Source organism: Temnothorax longispinosus, chromosome 7 (genome assembly GCF_030848805.1).
Source record: "Temnothorax longispinosus isolate EJ_2023e chromosome 7, Tlon_JGU_v1, whole genome shotgun sequence".
NCBI classification, from domain to species: domain Eukaryota; kingdom Metazoa; phylum Arthropoda; class Insecta; order Hymenoptera; family Formicidae; genus Temnothorax; species Temnothorax longispinosus.
The window spans coordinates 14,443,374-14,466,160 of NC_092364.1; the positions used below are offsets into that span (position 1 = coordinate 14,443,374).

A 22,787-nucleotide genomic window follows, 5' to 3' on the forward strand; every position below is an offset into this window, starting at 1 on the left:
CAGGGTAAATGTTACTTGATAAAAAGCCAAATTATTATTTGTCATAAAATCCATATTGCAATACCCAAATGGACTTTACAATAAGGCAGGAACTTTTGTGTTCCTGGATATGGGATAATATCGAAAAAGACAAAAAACAAGGTAGACGTATTAATCGACAAAATTAGAGGAGAATACAGTTACGATGAGAACCAACTCGAACAGATTAAAAATAAACTGCTTAATAATTTTTTACCATCCTACAATAGAAAATGGAACATAGCTACTCGTAATAAATTTACTTTTGTGAGGTTGTTTCAACGGTTTCTAAGTAATCCATTTATAATTCGCCTTGTTTCAATTTCACATGCACAGTGTACGATTAATTCTGCCAGTTCCCATAATGAACTACATAATTCTTCATCAAATAAGCGTGGTCGACCACGTATAGCTTACCATGAAGGTTCAGACAAAACTAAAAAGAGACGCGTTCATGAACTTCTCGAAAAATATACAGATGAAGAGCTAACACGGGCAGCTGATTCTTTGCGTTCCATATCCATTAATCAGCCTGTTTCTGAAAATAAAATTGAACACACTGAAAGAGATGTAAACGGTCCTCTAGCTATGTACATGGACCTAGAAATGACAAGGGATAAGTACGAAAAGCTGCGTATGTACAATGAGATTTACATGGAGACAAATTATATCCTCCCTACGAAAACATTAGGGAAGCAAAAAATAAATGTTATCCAAAAAACATTAATGTAACAGAAAATGGGGCCAGTGTCAAGCTCCAATCACTGTTAGACCATACTGTGCATAGAATATTTTTAACATTAGATAAAGAAATGTTACGTGCATTGAACACTACAGAATTAGTTTTGTATGGGAAATGGGGCATGGATGGCGCTTCCAGTCAACAAACTACAAGACAACAATGGTCAGAACAAAAAGAGACTTCCGTGAATAACCGATCAAACGATAGTGATGCTAATGCTGCATCTAATGATAATAATGCATATGATGAAGAAAACTTATCCGATAGAGCAGTATTTATTATTTCATTTGTTCCTATTCATTTAGTAGCTAATAATTTTATTGTGTGGCTAAATAAACGGCCATCCTCGACCAGATATTGCCGGCCAGTTAAATTTGAATTTGTAAAAGAAAGTGCAATGAACACCTTAAATGAATACAAATTTTATGACCAAGAAATTGAGAAACTTGCTACAACACATATAACTATTGAAAACAGAACATATCAAGTTACGTACAACCTTAAGTGCACTATGATAGATGGCAAAACGTGCAATGTTTTAACTGGTCAAAAGTCTTCAAGTAGTTGTAATGTATGTAACGTTAATCCAAGTAAAATAAATAATTTATCATTTATTAGAAGTTTGCCATGTGACGAAAATAGTTATAAATTTGGACTTTCTACTCTACATTGCTGGATCCGTTTTATGGAGTGTTTATTACACATCGCATATAATTTAGATTTCAAAAAATCATATGCATTGAAAGATAATAAAATTTTAAAACAAAAAAGAAAACAAATGATTCAAAAATCTCTGAAATCTAAACTTTCTATAACAGTAGACGTAGTAAAGCAAGGTTATGGAACAACAAATACTGGTAACGTAGCTAGATGTTTCTTCTCACATCCTCAAATTGTAGCTGAGGTGACTGGATTAGAAGAGAATTTAATAATAAGATTCAGAGATATTTTGCAAGCACTTGCTAGTGGATGTGAAATTGATTGCATTAAATTTAAAGAATACTGTACACAGACAGTTGAATTGTATTTACAATTTTATTCCTGGTACAATATGCCTCCTTCTGTGCATAAAGTTCTAATCCATGGTGACGAGATAATTAGAGCATTAGGTGTACCGATTGGTAGCCTATCAGAGGAAGCGCAAGAAGCAACAAATAAGGTCTTCAGAAATGCTCGAGCAAATAATAGTAGAATGTGTTCACGTAAAGCCAGCAACGAAGACATAATGCACCATCTTCTAATTTCCTCTGACCCATTGATTAGTAGTATAAGAATAAAACGAGATAAAAAAAGTACAGAATTATCTGAAGGAGCAAAATCACTATTGATCGATTATAAAGAACGATAAAAAGTGTTTTTTTTTTCCATTCCTTATTCAAATATACTATATAATTCACCAAAATGTGAAAAATTATGTACAAATGTAAATTAATTTTTGTTTGTTATTATAAAATAAAAAATATAAAATGTAAAAAAAATTCTAAAAAATATTAAAAACCAAAAAATATATATATAACCCCAAACCCTTTTCATGACTGATACCTTGACGTTGGTAAAAGGGCTTACTTATTGCTTCATGATATAATGCACTTATATAGCATTTACATGAAGTAATATAACAAAAGTCAGTCAGTCAGTCCTTGTAGAAAAAAGATCCATACTTTCTGGTCCATACTTTCCAGATATATGAAATCAGTAACCTTAAAAGACTCTTTACAGAGCTCATTTTGATCACAAATTCATAATCAGCGACTCCGAAAACCCATTAAAACCAATTTTTATGAAAATCTGACTATTTGTAATTTTCCGCCATTTTGGATTCGCCATTTTTTTTATTCAACCTACAGATTTGTAATTATCGACTATACAAACACATAATAACATTATTACGTAGATACTTGCACGTTTTGTTACGAATTCAATTGCAATCGCGCAGTTTTCATATTTTATGCCCACTTTATTGGTTCCGCCATCTTTAATTTGGACCGTAATCAAAATTTACGCACAACATACTTATAGCCTGTTCAATTACCAACAAATTAAAAAAAAAACTTTAAAATCCGTTAAGAATTCGATCGTCGGTCGAATTTTGTCCACAAAAGGTGCTTTTTCCCCCACTCGTCGCTTTAACGCAGAGAGAACGTATAACCGCTTGACAGTAACATATTGCTACCCTTGTACAATAGAGGTGGAAATATATGACATAAATCCTCTTTACTGAAAAATTAACGCGCGGTAGGCCTGCATTAAAAGCTGGATCGATACATCAGGTAGAAATGTGCGTGTCGAGAGGATTTCTCCCGTTCTTCTAGAAATACACGAAATACACTTCACTTTAAACACACATCTAATCTCTCGGTCTCGGGCCGCGATTCCGTGCCGGGGGTAATACCACGGGAAGAAACCTAAAGAATCCACGCGATCAGGACGGAGCACGCGCCGCTTCTATATCGAATTACTTTTCCAGCCGAGGACTCCCCCTCGTGAACTCGTTGACGCCGAGGAATCGTTTACCTTCGCTTTAGCGACGTTATTCCTTAAGTCCTCGCCAGGAATGCGCAAGCAGCGTCGATCAACACGCTCGCCGTCCTCACGGTTCTTCGCGTGGATTTCCTGTTCCACCTTTTACCGTCATCGTCTACCTTAGTCGTCGCGCAGCATCTGGTCGGCAAGATGCGCTCCCCTCCCCTCCCCCCCGCCCGTTCCTGCTCCCGTTCACCCTCTCGCCACCACGCTTGATTGAATATTCCACTCGACGCTTTATCAGGCGAACGCCCGTTGAATATCAATACACCGTGGAAGCAGCAATTCCGGCAGTTTGATATCTGCCATCCACGGTCGTCTCTCTCACGGTGCGATGATCGCACTGAGTCGGGCTATTAGCCGCGTTATTTCACGAGGAATCTTGCGAATCTCAATGGGGAATTCATGCACACGTTGCAACGACATACACTGACTTCAGTTGGAATTCAAGCGTCGAAAACCGTTGATATTCGCGGAATGATTTTGATATGATAAATTTAACGTGATATATAAATCGTTTACTGCACTAAGCACGCAAGATCGCGAGTGAATTATTCGCTGATTGCGCAAATACCAATGTTACCTGTCGTGATTGTTTGCGATAGACGCGGAATTTCTCCCGCGAATCTTACACCCCCCCCCCACCTCAAACCTTGAGAGACGTAACCCCTCTCTGTTTCGTAATTTCAACTTTTACTCGCGGAGAACTTAAGGGGTAGACGGAAAATTCGAGCAGAGATACTTGATGGAAGAAAAACAATTCCCGGATGCTTCTTGAGAGGCAGGTAGGAAACTTTTCGCATCATTCGCCATATCCGTGATTCAGCGCGTTGTAGTCGCGGAAATGAGTTCGCGGGGGCGGCTTATAGAGAGGATTCCTCGCTCTTTCGCCGCCGAGTTATAATTCGACCCGCTGTGTAATTTTCGTTTGTGTGTGGCCACGGATCGCGACCTCGCCGCGTCATCCCACGTAGATCCGATGACTCGATAGGATTATGATACTCGGCCCGCGGCGATTTTCATATACAGACACGCGTGTTTTATTATACCGAAGCACCGCGCGATGCACTTTTCTCTCATTGCGATTTGATACCTCGATTATATTAGGAGATGCGAGAATAGAAACCCATCATTAGGCGAAGAATTACGAGTCGAAGCGAGAAAGAGAGTGGAGGTAGGTATTCGGCAATACCTGATGTAACGTATGATCGTTCGTTATCGACATGTGTTATCGTGTGTTACATGTAAATCATGTATCGCAACAATCATCCAATGATATCGTATCGAAAATATGAAAACCCGAGATCTCCGACGACACAGAGTCCATACCGCACATATTGCTTGTTTCATCGTTACCCGAGATAAATCCGCTTTAAACACGAGCGCGTATTCTGTCATATGCTACAGTTCGTTTAGAGGCTCGACGGCGCGTGCGGTGAAATATGCATGGGAGATTATTGAACGTTGTCAGAAACGGAAGCACCGAATTTTGATCCGAGTAAAATTGCCCCGAATAATTCTTTCACGTTAAAATCGCAGGGGAGAGAAGAGATTTTACGTCGTAATACCGCGTGTTATGCAAAAAATTCGGCTATTATTGTACAACGGGAAAATTTTTAGTATTAGCATATTTTATAAAAAAATACTATTATTATTATTTTTCATAAATCGTAAATTTATATTACTAATTTTTTTAAGTGGTTGGAAGAGCGAGGCCAGCTTTGTTTGCTTCATTTCGAGTTTCTTCTAAATCGATTATTGAAGAGTCGCTGTGCCGCACTGTTAAATTCGTAGTGTTTTTACGAATTATACTCAATTTCAGTCATTTTTAACCATTTCTCTAGATTGTCACTGCTTCTCAATATGTCGATAATTTAATTAAACTAATGAAGTTAAAATAATAATACTGTTTTGTGTTAAAATAATAAATTTCGATACACGCGGTAATTTAAAATGTTGTTTAACTCAAAGTACTGGTTTAAATTTTCCTTTAATATTGAACAGTGCACTTATACTTAAGCATGCAAATAATTTTCTAATCGTTATACTAAAAATTGGGCACAAAAATAGAACAGCGGATACTGTATAGCGGATAAAACCGCGAGCGCGCGAGTGAATATTACGCGCAGAGAACGCAGCGTCGGCTTCGGTGTATGGAAAATTGTAAATGAAAGCGCTCTTTGATCCAGCAATCTAAACGATAACGAACTTCGATCTGCAGTGTTTCGAGTACGTCGTTAAGCGCAGGTCCTTCAAATAGGGACGTGTTCCCGTTAGTTTTGCGCTACTGACACCGCTGGATGTTTTTTTTTCCAGAAGAGCCGTACACATCCGGCCCCAGCGGCAGTGTTGACGAAACAATTGCCGCGAAAAATCGAAAAAAAATTTTTTGGCACCTGTCAAAAATGCGCGGGGGCGCGTAGTCATGCGTGCGCACGCACTCGCATTCACGAACTGGTTCGCGTATACGGGGAATATCTTGCACAAAGCGCAAATACAGCCGCGCGGCGAGCAATCCGGCATAAACGCCCCGGTATAGCTCTTTGATGCTGGGTTCAGTGATCACCCTTCCAAATACGCCCCCGCCTCCTCCCCCTCCCCCATAGTGTTCGTATTACGATTCAACTTCACCCCAGATTCCCGCCGAATGTATATAAACTTTAATAGCCTATTAAACGTAAATTAGAACGTATCCGCGCGTTGAAATCCGCTGCGAGTATACCGCGAGCGGTGTTCATTCCTTATCGCATGGCGCGCACGGTGGATAACATAAAAATGTGCGCATACGCGAGATGGACCATAAATGGATCGGATTATATACTTTATAAGCCGAGCTACGTGCCCAACTACGAGAGTCGGTACGAAAAGTAATGCCTCCTAATATTTTTCTTTCGAATCTGGCGCCATAGAAAATTTTGCGTTTTACTGAGTTAATTGTCACTGGAAGCCTCTAGTTGCGTTATGTTGAATGGTGTTGTGATCAGACTTTACTGTGTCACACGAACAGTTCAAACTGGTGTGTTAGATACGCGTAACAAACAAGGGCGGTGATTAAATTTCTTACCGTGGAAGAAGTGAGTCCTGATTGAAATCTATTCGTATTTCAGAAATGGTGTTATCATAAACATTTCTGATGAGACGTGAATGAATTTCAATGGTTGCGTTCAACAGAAAAAGCAACTCAGCGAGCGATCAGTAATATTTTAAAATGACTGGACCTTGCCTTGGGTTCTTCCCTGGATCCAAGTGTAGAAACCAATCGTAAAAGAATCATTGAACGCTCATTGACCTGCTTTCTCTGCCATATATATATATAGGTATAAACAGGAAAATAAAAAAATATATATTATCCTGGAACATTAAAAGGACGGAATATTAATAGACATCTTAACATGTAGAGAGATGCAAGGTACAAGATAATGCGCGCTCGCGAATCAGTATTTTATTCAGGAGCGCTCGAGCTCGTTTATGAGAATACTAAAAGCCTGGGCATTGATACATTGAAGAATTATTACTGAATTTATGAGCGGCACATTTGGATCCTTTCGCGGGGGAAAAAAAGGGAGTGATAAAAACGCGGCCGCTTCATCTCGCGAGAGTGTACTAATGGGTTTTCGATAACCAATTCGGATAATCGGGACGTACTGAAAAATTGAACGGAACCTTCGATTAAACCCAATAATTACAAAGTCCCTTATACACACATTACGCTCACCGTTACAAACTACGGTATACGGTGCGGCGGCCACACACACTGGCGGCGCGCCATAAATGCGCCCCCGGGTCTTTGATGCAGCGGTCAGCGGTCCTCCAAAACGGCCACGTTGCAACCCCCTTCGTGGTCGGGAACCTCGACGTAACGGCACCCAACACCCGATCATCGTCCTCCGAATTCCCTTACACACGTTGCCTGGTTTTATATATACCGGCGACGACGCCGCGCGCGAGCTTATAAACCCGAGCTTTACAATGCGGGTTCGCTCTCTCGGGTTCTCCACTCTCGCCTCGCCGTCTCTCTGCGGGCGCATCTTTGATATCCCAAATAACATTTTCCCCTTCGGCGGAGCAATCCGATGAAACATGTCCGCAACGAGTGATAATGAACCGCGATATACAGGCTAGCCATCAAAACAGGCTCCGCCCGTGCCGCGCCGCGGCGAGGCTGGAAATCCGCTCGAAATAGCATGCGCGGATCATTCCGGAGTCAGGTAATTTTCTGGAGTGTGCGCCGCGCGTTGTGATGTAATAAGCGTAAAGGGGGAGACGAATCTGCTTATTTGCGAAAAATGAATTTACCCGTGTTACTCGTTCCGCCAGAGATAATGACTATTAGTCCAAGATCCCAGGGCTCCCAGACGTAACTTATTTTGTGAAAGACAAAATGTGGGACATTGAGTAGTGTTCATATGAACTTTGAATACTTATACATATAATATACTTATACATATAAGTATATTTTGTAACCAAAAGACAAAAAAACATAGATCAAAAAGACTGCCATTACATTCATCTAATAAAAACGATTTTCTGAATAAGATAGATGAAGAAGACGAAACATTTGCGGAGTTGATTAATAAAGTTAAAAATTGTATTCGTACAAAAATATATTATCACAAAAATTGTCAATTGGAATATTCTTATAAAACATCGTCAAAGAAAAAAACAATTAAAACAAAGTGGCATGATGTTCGTCAACTCCATCAAGCTGTTTTTGATGAAATGTGTGTTTTTGTTGAAGAAAATGTAATAAAAAAAGGACGGTGTTTTTTTCTGACTTATCTTCATAGATATTATAAGACTGAGTTTAAGAGGGGTAAATTAGTTCACATATAGATATCTCACTCGCTCTAAAACGCGAGCATAGTACCCTCGCGCTCATACTCACGGCTGAATGTTTTTGGTGTCTGGGGGGATGTTTGGCCCTTACGATTTGTCTGGCTAAGCACATATAGTTTTGAAATAGTCCGCTAAGTAACATATATAAAAATCAAGCGTCAGAATGTAAGTAAAGTTCATTTTTTTTATTTTAGGGAGCTTTAAAGCGTCTGGCGGAAGTTATGGCCGGCGGAAAGTGTCTGGCAGTGTTGAATATTATTTTGTAATAATATTTTATAAAGTATATATAAAAATCAGCCGTCAGAATTTAAGTTAAGTTAGTCCTATTTTTACTTACCTTTCTCACCTGGTACCTGTAAATCGGCCGTCTAACCACCTTTGCAGGTACGCAGGTATTCAAAGTTCATATGAACACTACTCAATGTCCCACATTTTGTCTTTCACAAAATAAGTTACGTCTGGGAGCCCTGGGATCTTGGACTATATGTTTACACGGCGGCTTATAAGCCGAAGTTATAACTGCCGTATACTATCCGATCCAAAACGTTTCTCCTTTTGATCATAATAATCATTTAAATAAGAGCTTCTTTTGATTTTAAACTACACTTTCTAGTATGTATATATCAAAAGAGATTAATTCAAATGTTTAGAGTATGAAAGAGGCTCATATTTAAGTAATCATATTGATAAAAAGAAGAAAAGTTTTGGATCGGATAGTATACGGCAGTTATAACTTCGGCTTATAAGCCGCCGTGTAAACGTAGTCAATAAGAGAAGCGGAACGCTCATCGCGAAGATTCTTTCGTTGTCTGATATTCCGACTTGCAGTAGGGAATACTTCTCTCTCTTTCTCTTTCTCTTCCTCTCTCATTTACGTGCCGCCTTAATTGTCAAAGTGCATAAATTCGCGTGATTGCACGCCCGGGTCGATGTAACGGTCTTCCGCGCGTTCGGCGTGCCGATTTTATTTAGGAATGCTCTTTCCTTTTTCGAATCCGTTTTGCTGACGGACATTCCCTTCGGCACGTATTTGGTCGAACGAAAGAGCGTTATCTATTCAACGTATAATGAATAAAACTCCATGGCCGGCTAATGGAACGAAATGGAATGTACACGTGTTGTCATAATTATTCTAGGATTCTTTTTAATACAGTCCGCTACTTCGTTTTTTCGAGTGCTGCATCTATAATTCGGTACCTATGACGCTCTATCGATAAAATATATTTAAACAAAACAATTTCAGTCGCCAACAAATAATTCAAAATAAGTCGGTCTATTTCGACCCAACTGGCCAATTGATACAGAAATTGTGCAATTCCTGTATCAATTGGCCAGTTGGGTCAAAATAAACCGACTTATTTTAAAATATATTTATTTGCGTCTCTTGACCACGGTATCTATCTCTCAATAAGTGCTTTAACTTTTATTATTTAATTATATGCGAAATATGTCAAAAAACATTATTTAGATACCGGCGCTGTCATCCAGTCATCCAGTAGATCCGAGAAAATAAGAGAAAATGTTTTATTTTTTTTTTTTTGCTTAAATGGCCTTAATTACTCTGACAATTCGATAAAACATGTCACTTTTAATTAACTATTATATTTCAAGGCATTAACTATAATATTTTAATGCCTAGAAGGTTACTTTTTGTCACTTTTTTTTGTCAAAAAGCAGTCATTCCTTCACTTTTTTGGTCTGACTGGATGGCAGCGCTGAGATACCCATAGATGCGCAGTTAAATACCCTTACAGAAATTTAATACTGTAAGTGATTATTTGGCTAGTGATTAATTACTTACTTTTAAAGTATTAAAAGCACTGTTTTTAATGCTTTTAATACTCAAAATAAGTAATTAATCACTAACCAAATAAATAACCACTTATAGTATTCACTTATAGTATTAAATTTTTGTAAGGGTATTTTTTTCAATAATTTCTAAATAATTTCTAAATATAATTTCTAAATATTATTTCTAAATAAAATTATAAGTATTCTGGTTTTGCTCATTTATATATTTTTCGCGAATTTCCACATTTGCAGGATTTACTTCAACATGCTCTAAGAAATGTTTTGTTTTACGTATTATATTTTACGTCTCGGATTGCATAATATGACTTCTCGTCGCGTGCGTACCCACGCATGTTCGCGCATGCATGCGTGCATTATATATATATTTCTTCTTCTCTCCGGAGAGAACTACTTTTCGACGGTAACGTAGCACGGAAAGCTCAAACGAGTTTTATGGCGACCTATCTTCATGCACCACCTACGCGCCCACCACGCGCAAGGCAAGGTGCATCGACATGTCGATACTACCTGCTGTTACTATCGAATCTCGCGTCTTCTCGCCGCACGGTATATCGCTCCCGGCTGCCATTGCCGCGAGATAAACCTCTGGAAATTGGATTTACATGACGCGGATTAGGATAACCGAATCTGATAGGCCGACTCCCCCTGTCTGTCGCATCATTGGAAATGTATTCCGGGTATTCTCTGGCACGAGCTGTACTATCGAATGTGTAAGATACGAAACGAGAAGATACAGACGTCGCGGAGGAAATTCGGCGGCGCTTTATTATCTCGCGTGTCTGCACGCAGCTAGAAGCATTGTTGAATTTTGTACCTTGGACATGACGCCAGATCAAAAATCACGTCGACAAGTCTGATTATTTTCCAATTAAATCGGTACGATTGTCTAGTCTTCTAGTTTTCATTCTTTTCTTTCTCAAGCTTGTATTACATAATACATTGAAAATGTACACATTGTCGAATAACAGACGTTTCTTTTAAGAATATTAAATTTTTTGACATAAGGATTGTTGCAGGCAAACTTATTCTATATTTTTATTATTAGATGCATTCACCGAAAGCAAGTACAAAGAAACTTGCTTTATCGCTCACAAACTCGGTAACTCGGTAACTTCTATACAGGGCCGACGCTTACAAGCTGTTACATGTGGCTCCGCGCTGTACTCTTTAACAATATCAACTTTACGCGATATGATGTATCCCCCGTTTACAATTCCAGCGGAATACAGCGCACACAGAATTCCTCGACAAATTACTCGGGTCCGCCAAGTCCGCCCGTGGACTCTGCGTAAGTCGAGACGGGGAGGGGGGGAGGGAGAGAGAGAAAGGCATCCGTGGGCGTGCTTGCAGCAGTAACGGAGTCCAGCGTCCACTTAAGAACCTTCCCCAGGAATTATTCAACATTAATCGAAACTTACGGAATTCCAGATTATCCGTCGCGTCGTCGTGGCCGCGTCATCGTCGTTGTCGTCGTCGTCGTTGCCGGATATTCGGAATTTCAAATGGACCGTGACTTACGAATATTCAACAGGCACTTCGCACACTCGATGCGAAAGCGTTTGCACACGATATTGTTTAGACAATTGCGCTGCGCTTTCCCGACGCCAGCCTTTACGCTGTGAAATCCGATTTCGTACGCGCTGGATATCTTCGCGAATCGCTATTCTTTCTTCGCGAAGAAGAAACGGATCGGCGCGCAGCTCTCTTCCTTCTCCATTCACCAATGGATCGCGACTCGCGCGTTGACGCGAAAAATGATGGACTTTTGTAAAAAAAAAAGAAAGAAAGAAACAACACGAAGGGAAGAAAGAACGGATCGTGAAGTCAAGCCTGGCGGACGAGTAGAAGTATATTGTATGGATGCAATCTCGATACACACTCTTTCCACTGACAAAAAAAGCCCGCGCGATCATGCACGGATAATACCTCGGATAATAAGTGATTTATGGTCAGATCATATACTCCATCGAACTTTAGGGACACATTAAACTTTTATAACGTTCTCAAAAGTATAACGGTCTTTCGTGATACTTCCGACCGCGCGCGCGGAGAACGATCCGCACTCTACTTTGTCGGTAAATCTTCTTCGAGCGAGCGGTGAGGTTTTCGAGAGTCGGCTCTATCCATCAACGTCGCGCGGCGCACACGGCATCCATTTTACCTAATATCCACTAGCGTAATCCGTTTTATTTCATATCAGCCCGCGCTCTACTCACTTAACCGTAGCAGAAATCATTTTTTCCGCGCGCCGCGGCGCGATCGCGGTCGCAGTTAATCACACAAATACGACGATCAATATTGGAATCGATTTCGGGCGCGCGCGCGATTTTACGACCGCGATCTCCATCGACCCCAATTTCGCTTCGGGGGAGCGGCGCAAGTATAAGGGCCCGGCATTCCGTGACGACGAAATTCCTTTCCTGTCAGGTCGTCGTCCGTGAATTTACGGGCCACGAAAGTAGTCAGACCCTGAAAAATGCTATCCGCGGTCAAAAATTTACGGGCATGCGATGCGGTTGTTCAGGAGGTGAAAAAGTAGCTCGGGAGAGGCGAAATAGGAATTTTGCCGTTGCGAAATATGTACTGTGTTTTTCCCTCCTTTCACGCCGACGAGAGACACTCATGCGCGTAATACGTATGATAAATTTCACTCGAGTTGGCTTATTCACCGTGTAATCCGTATACCGTTACCGTTCGCGGCTTAGGGTTATTTATTAATAAACAATTCCTTCGATTAACTGCAGCAACCTGCATTACTTTCACGCACTTATTCGTATCTGCTTGCATATGTGCGTTCTATATAGGATAAGCCTAAGTACATTTAGGAGGTGATTCATGGAAAAAAAAGAGTTGTAAAATATAGACAACTAACATTGTTTTGTTGCGAGAGCTATATTTTTAGTAATAGTAGCAAAATATTTTGCTATTATTACTAAAAATATGCTCTCGCATCAAAAAAATGTTAATTGCGTCTATATTTTACGAGTAGATTTGCTACGGTAGCTAATTTCTTTTCCGTGTTTCTGAGAACCAATTTTGAGACAAAATGCTCAAATAAAATTTTGTCTTTAATGACTTTATTTCGGAGATAGTGTTCAATAAAAAAAAATTAAATACTTTTTGAGTACTTATTACGCACACCAAGTTTTATAAAAAATCTTGACGCATTTCAAAAATATTAAGAAAAAAAAATTTTTTTACAAACACTCCGAAACGAAGCCGTCAAGGACAAAGCTATATTTGAGCTTTTCGTCTCAAAATTGGTTCAGGAATCATCTCCTGAATTTTCTCGCTGTACTTAAGGGGGAATACGCAGTCAGAGGCGCAAAAGAAGAGGGATTTTCTCGAATTTTTTTTACGTAAACGTATTAACTTTTTTATTCAGAAACTTTTACATGATATTTATATATGTTTGACGAATTTTTTGTATTTTTTTTAGTAGAAAATAATAGTTATTATAATTTTGGCGAATATTTTAATACAACTCCTAAAAAAAAAAGTAGCATCCCGGTGGACATCATATCTCGAGACAGGATTATCTAAAATAAAAAACCAAGAAGATTTCGTTAGTAGATGACTTTATCTTCCGTGTGAACGAAGGATTTCGAAAAAATTGAATTTTGAATTTTTTAGAGAACTTTGAAGTTCGAGTCACGATTTTTACTAAAAAAAATTGACCATTTCATTTTTGTAAAACAAGTTCTAATCGTTGAAAAAAAAATCCTTCGTCCACACGGAAGCTTAATAATATGTATAAAAGAAGTGTGTAAAATTTCAAAAAGATCGGTGCAGTAGATTTTGAGATATCGTGTCCACCGACTTCCAGTATGAATAAAAGCCAAAATTATTCGCCAAAATTAGAATAACTATTATTTTCTACTAAAAAAAAAACAAAAAGTTCGTCAAACATATATTAATATCATGTAAAAGTTTCTGAATAAAAAAGTTAATACGTTTACATAAAAAAAAATTCGAGAAAATCCCTCTTTTTTTGCGCCTCTGACTGCGTATTCCCCCTTAAGGATCACCGTGTATTCACGCTTAGAAGTATAAATCGGAATATCTTTATGCATGTTTTCGGATTACAGGTGTTTTCACAAGTTGACATACTCTTCAGTATTGGCGGGAAATACTACACAGGGGAACCCATTACCTACACGTACATGGAAGACAAGATCTTTGAGACTTCTCGAAACATCACGATCAAGCTTCATCACCGAGTCGGGAAATTCGTTAAGCTGAGACTGCATTTCTCGGATCGATGGATCATGGTTAGCGAAGTAACCTTCGATTCTGGTGAGTGAATTGTATCCCGCAAAATATTTTGCTTTGTACATTGCACTTTTCGTAAAAAATGTGGGCATATGTTATCTTTCTGTAAGTCCTTTCAGTAAATAATTCATCATCAATCTACGTTTTTACAGACATTTAATTATTATTAGAGAGAATTAATATTACACAGAGAACAACAAAACTTTTCCCTTAAAAACAATTCTTTCTCTCTAAACACAAGACAGAGAACCTTTTTAAATGGACAATAATTTTCCGTTTTTCTAGTTTCAAGAAAAAAATAAGAACGCCTAATGAAATCGTCAAAATGTAAGAAGCGTATCAATTTAGAAAATTGTGCATTATCTTTGAACTTTGAACGCAAAGTCAGCGAAAACGCGCGCAGCGTTTTTCCCTTAAGGAATTTATGAAACTTTATTCCGCAGTCCACTCACGCGCGCGCACCGTTTGATACAAACGGTACAGTTTAAATTCAATGTTTCCAAATCTCCATAATATGTGATCGAAGCAACTAGGGCAATAGAAATTTATTCGTTCGATGTTTCACGAGCGGGAGTGGGGGTGGGGGGGAGGAGGAGGGAGGAAGAATGACGAAGTTAAAAAGAGATGCCGCGCGATCCGTCATTTAATTTCACTGAATCCATCATCTCTCGTCCATCCGTCTCGTGACAGCTACCCCCAGCAGGACGTGCCGGTCGAAATTCCGGAATACATTAAAACCCTCGAACGAGGATATATTTCCACGCTGATCCGCGCGGCCATAACGGACAAAAACAATGGCCGGGGGGGGAAAAAAAGCCGTGGGACATCGCGTCGCGGCGTAACTAGAGACGAAAATTTCTGCTCGTGACGCGAAATCGTTTCGTGATGCAGGCCTTCACCGTAGTTGGCAAGGACGGCGCGGCGGGGAAGGGATGGGCGATGGAGAATGTATTTTCTTTTTGCGATTCCGCCATTTCATTCCAATTCGGCGCAACCGAACCACCGTAACCCACCTTCCGCGCCATCCCGCACTTGCCTCTCTTTCTCTCTCTCTCCGTCTTTGCTCCCTCGGCTACCGATTGCTGCCTGTCAATCATCGAAAAAATAAATCTCGAAGTTGATTTAAACCGATACGTGCGGTAATTGACAATGGCTTATCGTATATCTGCCAGGCAGCGATTTCAAAACGGACGGTGCTCGCGGGATGGAAAGAGAGAGAGAGAGAGAGAGAGAGAGAGAGAGAGAGGAGATGCATGCAAATAATCCATATCGTGTCTCCTTACGCGGCATCTCTCCCCGGTTTTGACATCACGCGTACAGTAAAGTCGACTGTGATTCGATTTAACGTTCACTTGATGGAAATCGACTTCCCTCCTCTCGCGCGATCGGCTTCCTGAGGGAAAGAAACGCTGCGTGGCGTGAACATTAAGCCCGGTCTACATAGGCCGCGGTTCGCAAAACGCAAGACACTGAAGACACACGCACAGTTTACATGTCAATCTAACATCTATACAAAGAGAGGTTAGATTGACATGTAGACTGTGCGTGTGTCTCGCGTTTTGCGAACTGCGGCCTATGTAGACCAGGCTTTAGACAGAGGGGACGGCGCTTTATCAGCGGAGATATAAATCGCGGGATATGTTTCCATATCGAGTGTGCGCGATTTTCTGAAAAGCGACTTTCGCCTCGTCCCACCGTTCTCGCATTCCGCCTGATTTAACACGGATTCGATGGGAATCGCATCTTACGAGGAGTTTATTCGCATTTACAGGACGATGCGACTGCCGAATAAAAAGGATTTATAATCAAGGTAGAGTAGAAGGAATGCAAGGGACATATCACTAACATCGTACAAATTGTAAATTGCGCAATGTATTTCGCAGTTGTCTAAGTTGTCTATTTGCACAAAACTATCGCGGGTAATATTACATATATATAGGTAATACATCGCGCATTATCTCAAATAATCTCAAATTGAAATTAAGAACGACAATTCTCGGACAATTCCGGGACAGCTTGAATAATAGAACCAAGAGAGTGTTATTACGAGAATGTTAAAACTAGGCAATCAGGTCATGATATTTTAATCTTTGAAATAATTCAATATGAGCGAAACTGTACGCTCCATCGATTTACATAACACTCACATTTACCAACTGAAAAGTCACAAATGTAAAAAAATAATACAGTTGGGTCATCGAACAATTAGGTCAAAACGTTGCGAAGCTGCGAAATTATTCTTTACCTCTTCAAGTCTCTCTCTCTCTGTCCTATCGTAAAACATTTTTTTATAAAAAAAAAAGAAAATCTCTCTGCAAACGAATGGAACAAACGACCATGACTAAACTCCGTTTTTATAGTCGCATTTATAGCCCGCTGCAAAACTCAACTGAAATCAATCTAGAGATACGGTTCAATAAATAAAACGTAAAAATTGATTTTCGATACATTACAATCGGGATTCAGTTTAAGAATTCCGATGAAATTTGTCACAAGACATAGCGTGAATTTTATTTCTCGCGGTTCAGCGTCCGATTCTTGAGAGAAGCTCGAACGTATCTTGTATATAAATAGTTTTGAATTCTGCAAATCAATAATCAATACGCGCTCGGTATAACATGGCTTCTCATTACACGAATAATAATAATTTACGAAAGCGTAAATTATTTTACTAAAACGACATAAATATGATAAATATACCATAGAAAAATCGTCGTAGTGCTGCTCGCCGAGTCTGATTTATAAAAAAGCGTGTAGTAATTCTACGAGCGATGTCGCGTATTACGATATATACGTAGCAAACGTGTAGCGGAAACGCGACACAAAGGTGGGAGATCGCGATCATCCCTCATCCTTTAAAGTCACCCTTCAATTTCCCCTGACAAAAGAAGAGCTTTCGCACGGAAACGCACACGGGAAGCTTTCGCGCAGGTGGGCAAGTCATCGAACGGCAATGACGGTACGAAATTTTCGATAAATCCGATACATCGTTCGTGACAAGGGTAACTTTAGGGGGCTTTTATATCGCCAAAAACTTCCATTCATGACAGACCGCTAATGACACGGAGCTCGCTTTTTCCGCTCGATTCGCGCGTAGAATTCTTTGTTAATCGTACCGCGTAACTCTGTATAGACAACATAATAACAACACGAGTTTTTAAACACGTTCTACTATCTCCGCTGTACTTTTACTCACAGGAAAAATTTCAATATAGAAAATAAATGACGAATAATATGCGAATATGCGATGCGCAAGAAATCCGGATTGATACAAGTGTCGAAGAAAGATGGTTTTCTTTACTTGTCTGAGTCATCCCGATATAAAAGCGTTCGTTAATTAGAAGAATTATATTTGCATTATACATACGTATATATTTGTATATATAAATTATAAGTCTAAAGAGATCACGTACTAATGGCGTTTTTCGAGCGGAAGTAAAATTAACCGAGAGAGAGAAGGTGACTAAAATTCAGAAATGTGCTGAGGAAACCGTAATCTTCGCATTGTAATGAGAAATTACGCGACGAACTAATGGGAGATAAGAACATCCCCGCTCTTATTCAAGGTATTTACGTACAAAGGGTCGTTTGTCGAGAGGACTTAGCGACGACGTAGCGACGAGATCATAAAGCGGGCACGAAACTCTTTGGCCGCCTTCCTTCTGCTCCGCGCTCTTTTTTCCACGTCAAAGGAGTATATGCAAAAATGCATGCCAGACGGCGCTTTCGCAGGCGCATAAAATGCATTGCAAATCGCAATAAGAACAATGACGTTAACATGCAAAATAGCCATTCAACAGTTCCCCAACGCGGTCATTACGGTAATTTAATTATCCGATCGATTCTAGTGCGTGTTGAACTACTGGGTATACCGTGTTGTTTGTCTACAACACAAATCGCTTTATAATTAAGAAGAAACTTTCCGAGACCTGCCATACACGCCGGGAACAAATAATACAGCAAGCTCGTTGCGGTAACGAACACACGGACAATCAATATTAATATAGTTATACTTCACAATCGCGAATTGTCATCGACTGCGCTTGATAGCGATGAATCTCGTACTTATATAAGCACAAAGGAAATTTAATAGGAATCACCATTCTCTCTCGTCTCTTTCGGCGATATTTAACGTCTCTTTCGGCGGTGGACGCGCGAATGCGATATTCTCCGAATTATGGATTATAATTGAAAGCCGAATTACACCGATAATGATCGCCATCGGGGAACGTCCATCATTGTTCAGAGTATCCGTTGATAACAACCTCGGAAAGAGCGTTTTACGGAAGAAACTCGTACGCTTCCGGCGGGATGTACTCATAGATAACTATGAGCTATTACTCGATAATGATGTAACTAGGAAGCTTCCATAAAAGAGCATCCTGCCCTCGTTCAAGATATTCGCGTATAGAGGGTTGTTTGTCAAGCGGATTTGCCAACAAGATCACATGAACCGAGCGAGGGAATCTGAAACTCTTTGCCCCTAGTACATTCATAATGTTCCTACGCCTTGTACGACATAATATGCCATCGAAATACGCGTCTTTCAGGGCGAGTCGGTATATAGATGAAAGACATTAATGTCATGAGAAGAATATTGCACAAAATCCATTAATTGATGTAAGAATCGAAAGAGCCTTTTAAGGAAAAAAGAAAACTTATATATTTGCTAACAACGTGCTTACTGAGGAAATTTTATTAACATTAAATTTTACATGTAATATCTTAACGCTATTGTAGTATTAAAAAATAATAATTTTTGGTGGTTTTTTAATGCCGCAAAATATCTCGATTATTTATTTTTCACAAGTTCAATATTTTAATATAATTTTCATTTTTTTCGAAACTACATTTTAAAGATTTGTGGGAATTGATGCATATCTTACAAGTTCGGTAAGTGCGACGAATCGCGAAACCTGCACGTTCGATGCAGCGATCCATCGTAATACCGCCTCGTTCAATCTTCGTTTCAACAGTTCGGTCGTACGATCTTTGGTCGAACGATAACCGAGGACCACCCTCGGAGAGCCAGCCCAGCTCGATGGATAATTCCGCGCGAATCTCTCTCTCGTGTACGCAGCGTGAAATCGCATGTGCGTCGAATCACCCCGAATTCGTTTATGAAAAGGACACAGCCTCGAAAAAGGGCTGGCTGCGGGATAGACAGGAGGGACCGGCGCGCCGGGAGGCAGCGGTCCAGCGGAAGACGAAGAAAAATGATACAGGCTAACGACACATCCCACGAGTATGACCGCCCCGTGACGGATGTTTGCAAATTACGACTCGTGTCCGCGAGGGAGGAAATCATATTCCTCGGTGGGATTTCGAGTTCCCTTGTGGAGATTTTCGCAAGGTCGCGCGGGATCGGAAGGAAAGGGTTCCGGTAGCATGTCATTATGATATTTCAAACGAATGCCCGTAGCACGACGGGCTATGAAACGACATTACGAAGATGTAGGTATCCGTTTCTCATACGGGAATGACAAGACTTTTCCGTGATTACCCTCTGATATCACAACTTCTCTCGCGTTGAAAAGTAGATGTAATGGTATCGTGGTTGATGTTATGACGTACCTTTGTTATGCAAGTAGCAATAGTAAACGTGAACAATTATTAATATTTATCACACGCATTTAAAGCTAGATCTTTTTCCAACATTTTCAAAAAATACGGAACGATATAAAATATCTCCAGATATAAATTACATTGTACTATTGTACTACAGTTATCAAGTAAATTATGTCAAACTGCGATTCTCCTCTTAATTTTTCATTCATGAGGAGAAAAAAATTTTTGTTTCAAACTTACAAATATTTTATGCCTCGAGCATTTGACGAGTGACCCTCTTTATGAGAGAGAGTCAACGAGGACTTTCATCAAATCGGATCCGCGATCCTCGAGACTTATAGATATTCGCGCGGCTCTGTCGCGCCCGAACACAAAAGGAACTCGTTAAAAGTTTATCGACCATCGTTCGTATATTTTCTCGCAATTTACCGGGCGAGTGATATATATATCGTCCGATTCCGCCCTGAGAAAGATAGATAATGGATGCATCTCCGGATGCAGTCGGAGGAGAGAAGATAATGGATGCACCTCTCGCGGCCTCTTCCTCTTCCTCTTCGCGTACGGGGTCCTGCAAGGATTTCCAACCCCATCACCCGCCCCTTCTTTCCTCGCCCCAATGTCGACAGACATAATTGGACAAAGAAATACGAGGAGACTGGCCATGGATTTCCTCCGTGGAGCCAAAGTCACCGTCTCTTTTTCTCTTCTTTCTCTCCTTCTCTCTTTCTCGTATATGCCACGTTGTTTTCTGCCTGCTCTATCCCGATTATTCAGTCCGTTGTAAAAATGAATTCACCGCCGACGATCGGTCATGCCGGAAGTTTCCTTAAATATTCTAAATATTGTGTCCCCCCCCCCCGTCCCAATATATCACGAGCTCTTACATCCGGCGATTCGTCGCTTCGAGCGTTATCGGAGGGAGAACTCCCTTCATCTGACTAACTTAATGCGTTCTCTCTTCCAGGTAGTCGATTATTAATTGACAAAGGCGGGAGCGACGCGAAAAATGTACTTAAACTTGGCTCGTTAATATTATCCTTATGGACTCCGCCGCTCTGCGTAAAGGCTCCGCGGCGCTCCTGGCGAAGTTAATTTATCCTTATCGGACGGGGATTATTACCGCGTAATTATTCGGCGTTTTTGCGCGGCTTTGTAGACCGAAGTATCGTGGCAACCGATAACGACTAGCCGAGCGCGGAGCCAACGGCGTTGCTTGCGCTTATTTTTAAACAGACAGAATCATTGTAAACCGTCCACAGTTTATCGATTGCAGTGTTTATCGGAAAACAACATCAGCGTTGTTTTGAAACTTTAACTCGCAATGTCTAGTTTCATCCATATTATGCTCTTATTTTATTTTATTGTTCTTGAACGTATTAGCAACGCTTATCTAATTCCCAGTCAAGATACTTACCTCTCGATTAACGGTTTTACGAATATCTTCACGTTATCTGTGTGCGAAGGAAATAGAACGCTATAGTAATGTCGCGAGTTTAAGGATTAACTCGTGCATGGCGGGTTTCGAAAATACTGACCTACTGACAACCCGATTCCGCACGTTATTTAGCGAGCGAACCGTCGCGCGTGCCCACGGCGCGGTGGCGGCCCAGAAACAATGCTCCAACGCGGTTATCCGATGCCGGAGGAATAAAATATAAAACGAGTCAGGCGCGAGCAAATGAAAAGCGACAACCGATTGCCGGTGACATATTTGACGTGATCAGAACACCGGCGGTGATCTCGTCGGGCAATCGGGCTTATCCCGCACGTTGACGAGATCGCCGCCACGATTAAGGTCTCTGGATCGGGAGCGAGGTCACGAGCGGAGTCAAGCAGCTTCGCTGCTGCACCGTCATTTTGAACGGTAAATCAACGGGGTTAAAAAAGTAGCGGGGCGATGCCGGCGGCGTGGCGCGGCGTAAAGAAACTCACCGAGCACACAAGATCAAGGCGCGCATTAGTTGCATTTGACGTTGAAGCGTCAGCTGCATCCGCGTCGCGTCGCGTCGCGTCGCGTCGCGTCGTACTACCGCGCACATTTGCATGTGCACCGTGTCGTCGTCGTCGTCGATGTCCATGTCTTGTCAGCGTCGAATCCACGCTCGACTAAGCTGCAAAAGAGACGCGAACACGTGCGATACGACGATGAGTCTCGGATTCCATGAGTTTTCTCTCTTCTACCGTCGCGTCGTTCGATTTTCCTCATTGTTACTTTTTCCTTTTCTTGTAAAAAGAACACGGAAAGGAAGAAAATTTATATATGCTCTGACAATGTTTTATGTGCAAGATTGCCGTAATTTACCGATCCACCTGTTACGATCAGTTAACATGATCAATCGTAAATCTAGTTAAATACAATTCTTGTACACAGTGTAAATGCATATGCACTATCGCTCAAAAGTATTTGCCACCCCAGAAAAAATAGAAAAAATTCTAGTTTTTTGCAGCAATAATTAAAGTAGAGCTTAATTTAAAGTAGAGATTATTGCATGGCATGTACTCATTGTTACCTTATACAAAACTGTTATGTTATGTTGTTATCCTTTAATTCCTTACTTCCTAATTTCATGTAATTATTTTGCGCACGGAAAATTTCAAATAATAAATACATTTTCCGAGACCATCACGTTGATGTATTTAATAAGCCAAAAATCAATTACAAAATTCAGGATGCCAAAAACTGTGTAAGCCTGTAATAAAAAAACGTGATGGCCACATTAATAAGGCGAAAATTTAAAATGATGTTATTTTCTTGTCAAATCATTGTTTAACATTATTTAAATAACATATGTAACTTCCTATGCAATAAAGACATGTAGCAAATTATTGATTTTTTCATTAACATTTTATTAATAAACTCATCTCTGATCAAATTTCTTTAAGATGGCAAATACTTTTGAGAGGTAGTGTGTTTATCTTTCTTTCTTTATATATATATTGTTTTGAGATGATAGAATAATCGCAGTACGACCGCGACGTAATGCTATAATTAAACGGATAATCGATATTGTGCGGG

The 22,787-nt window shown here is 40.3% G+C and overlaps 1 protein-coding gene across 1 annotated transcript in view; it reads left to right on the plus strand.

Moving 5' to 3' along the window:
* The window catches only part of LOC139816837 (discoidin domain-containing receptor 2), a 194,176-nt gene that overhangs the window by 131,496 nt on the left and 39,893 nt on the right, over window positions 1-22,787 (plus strand). The window contains exon 7 of the mRNA XM_071784603.1: window positions 14,020-14,227. Coding sequence (XP_071640704.1) covers window positions 14,020-14,227 — 208 coding nt within the window. The remainder of the gene's footprint in view (window positions 1-14,019; window positions 14,228-22,787) is intronic.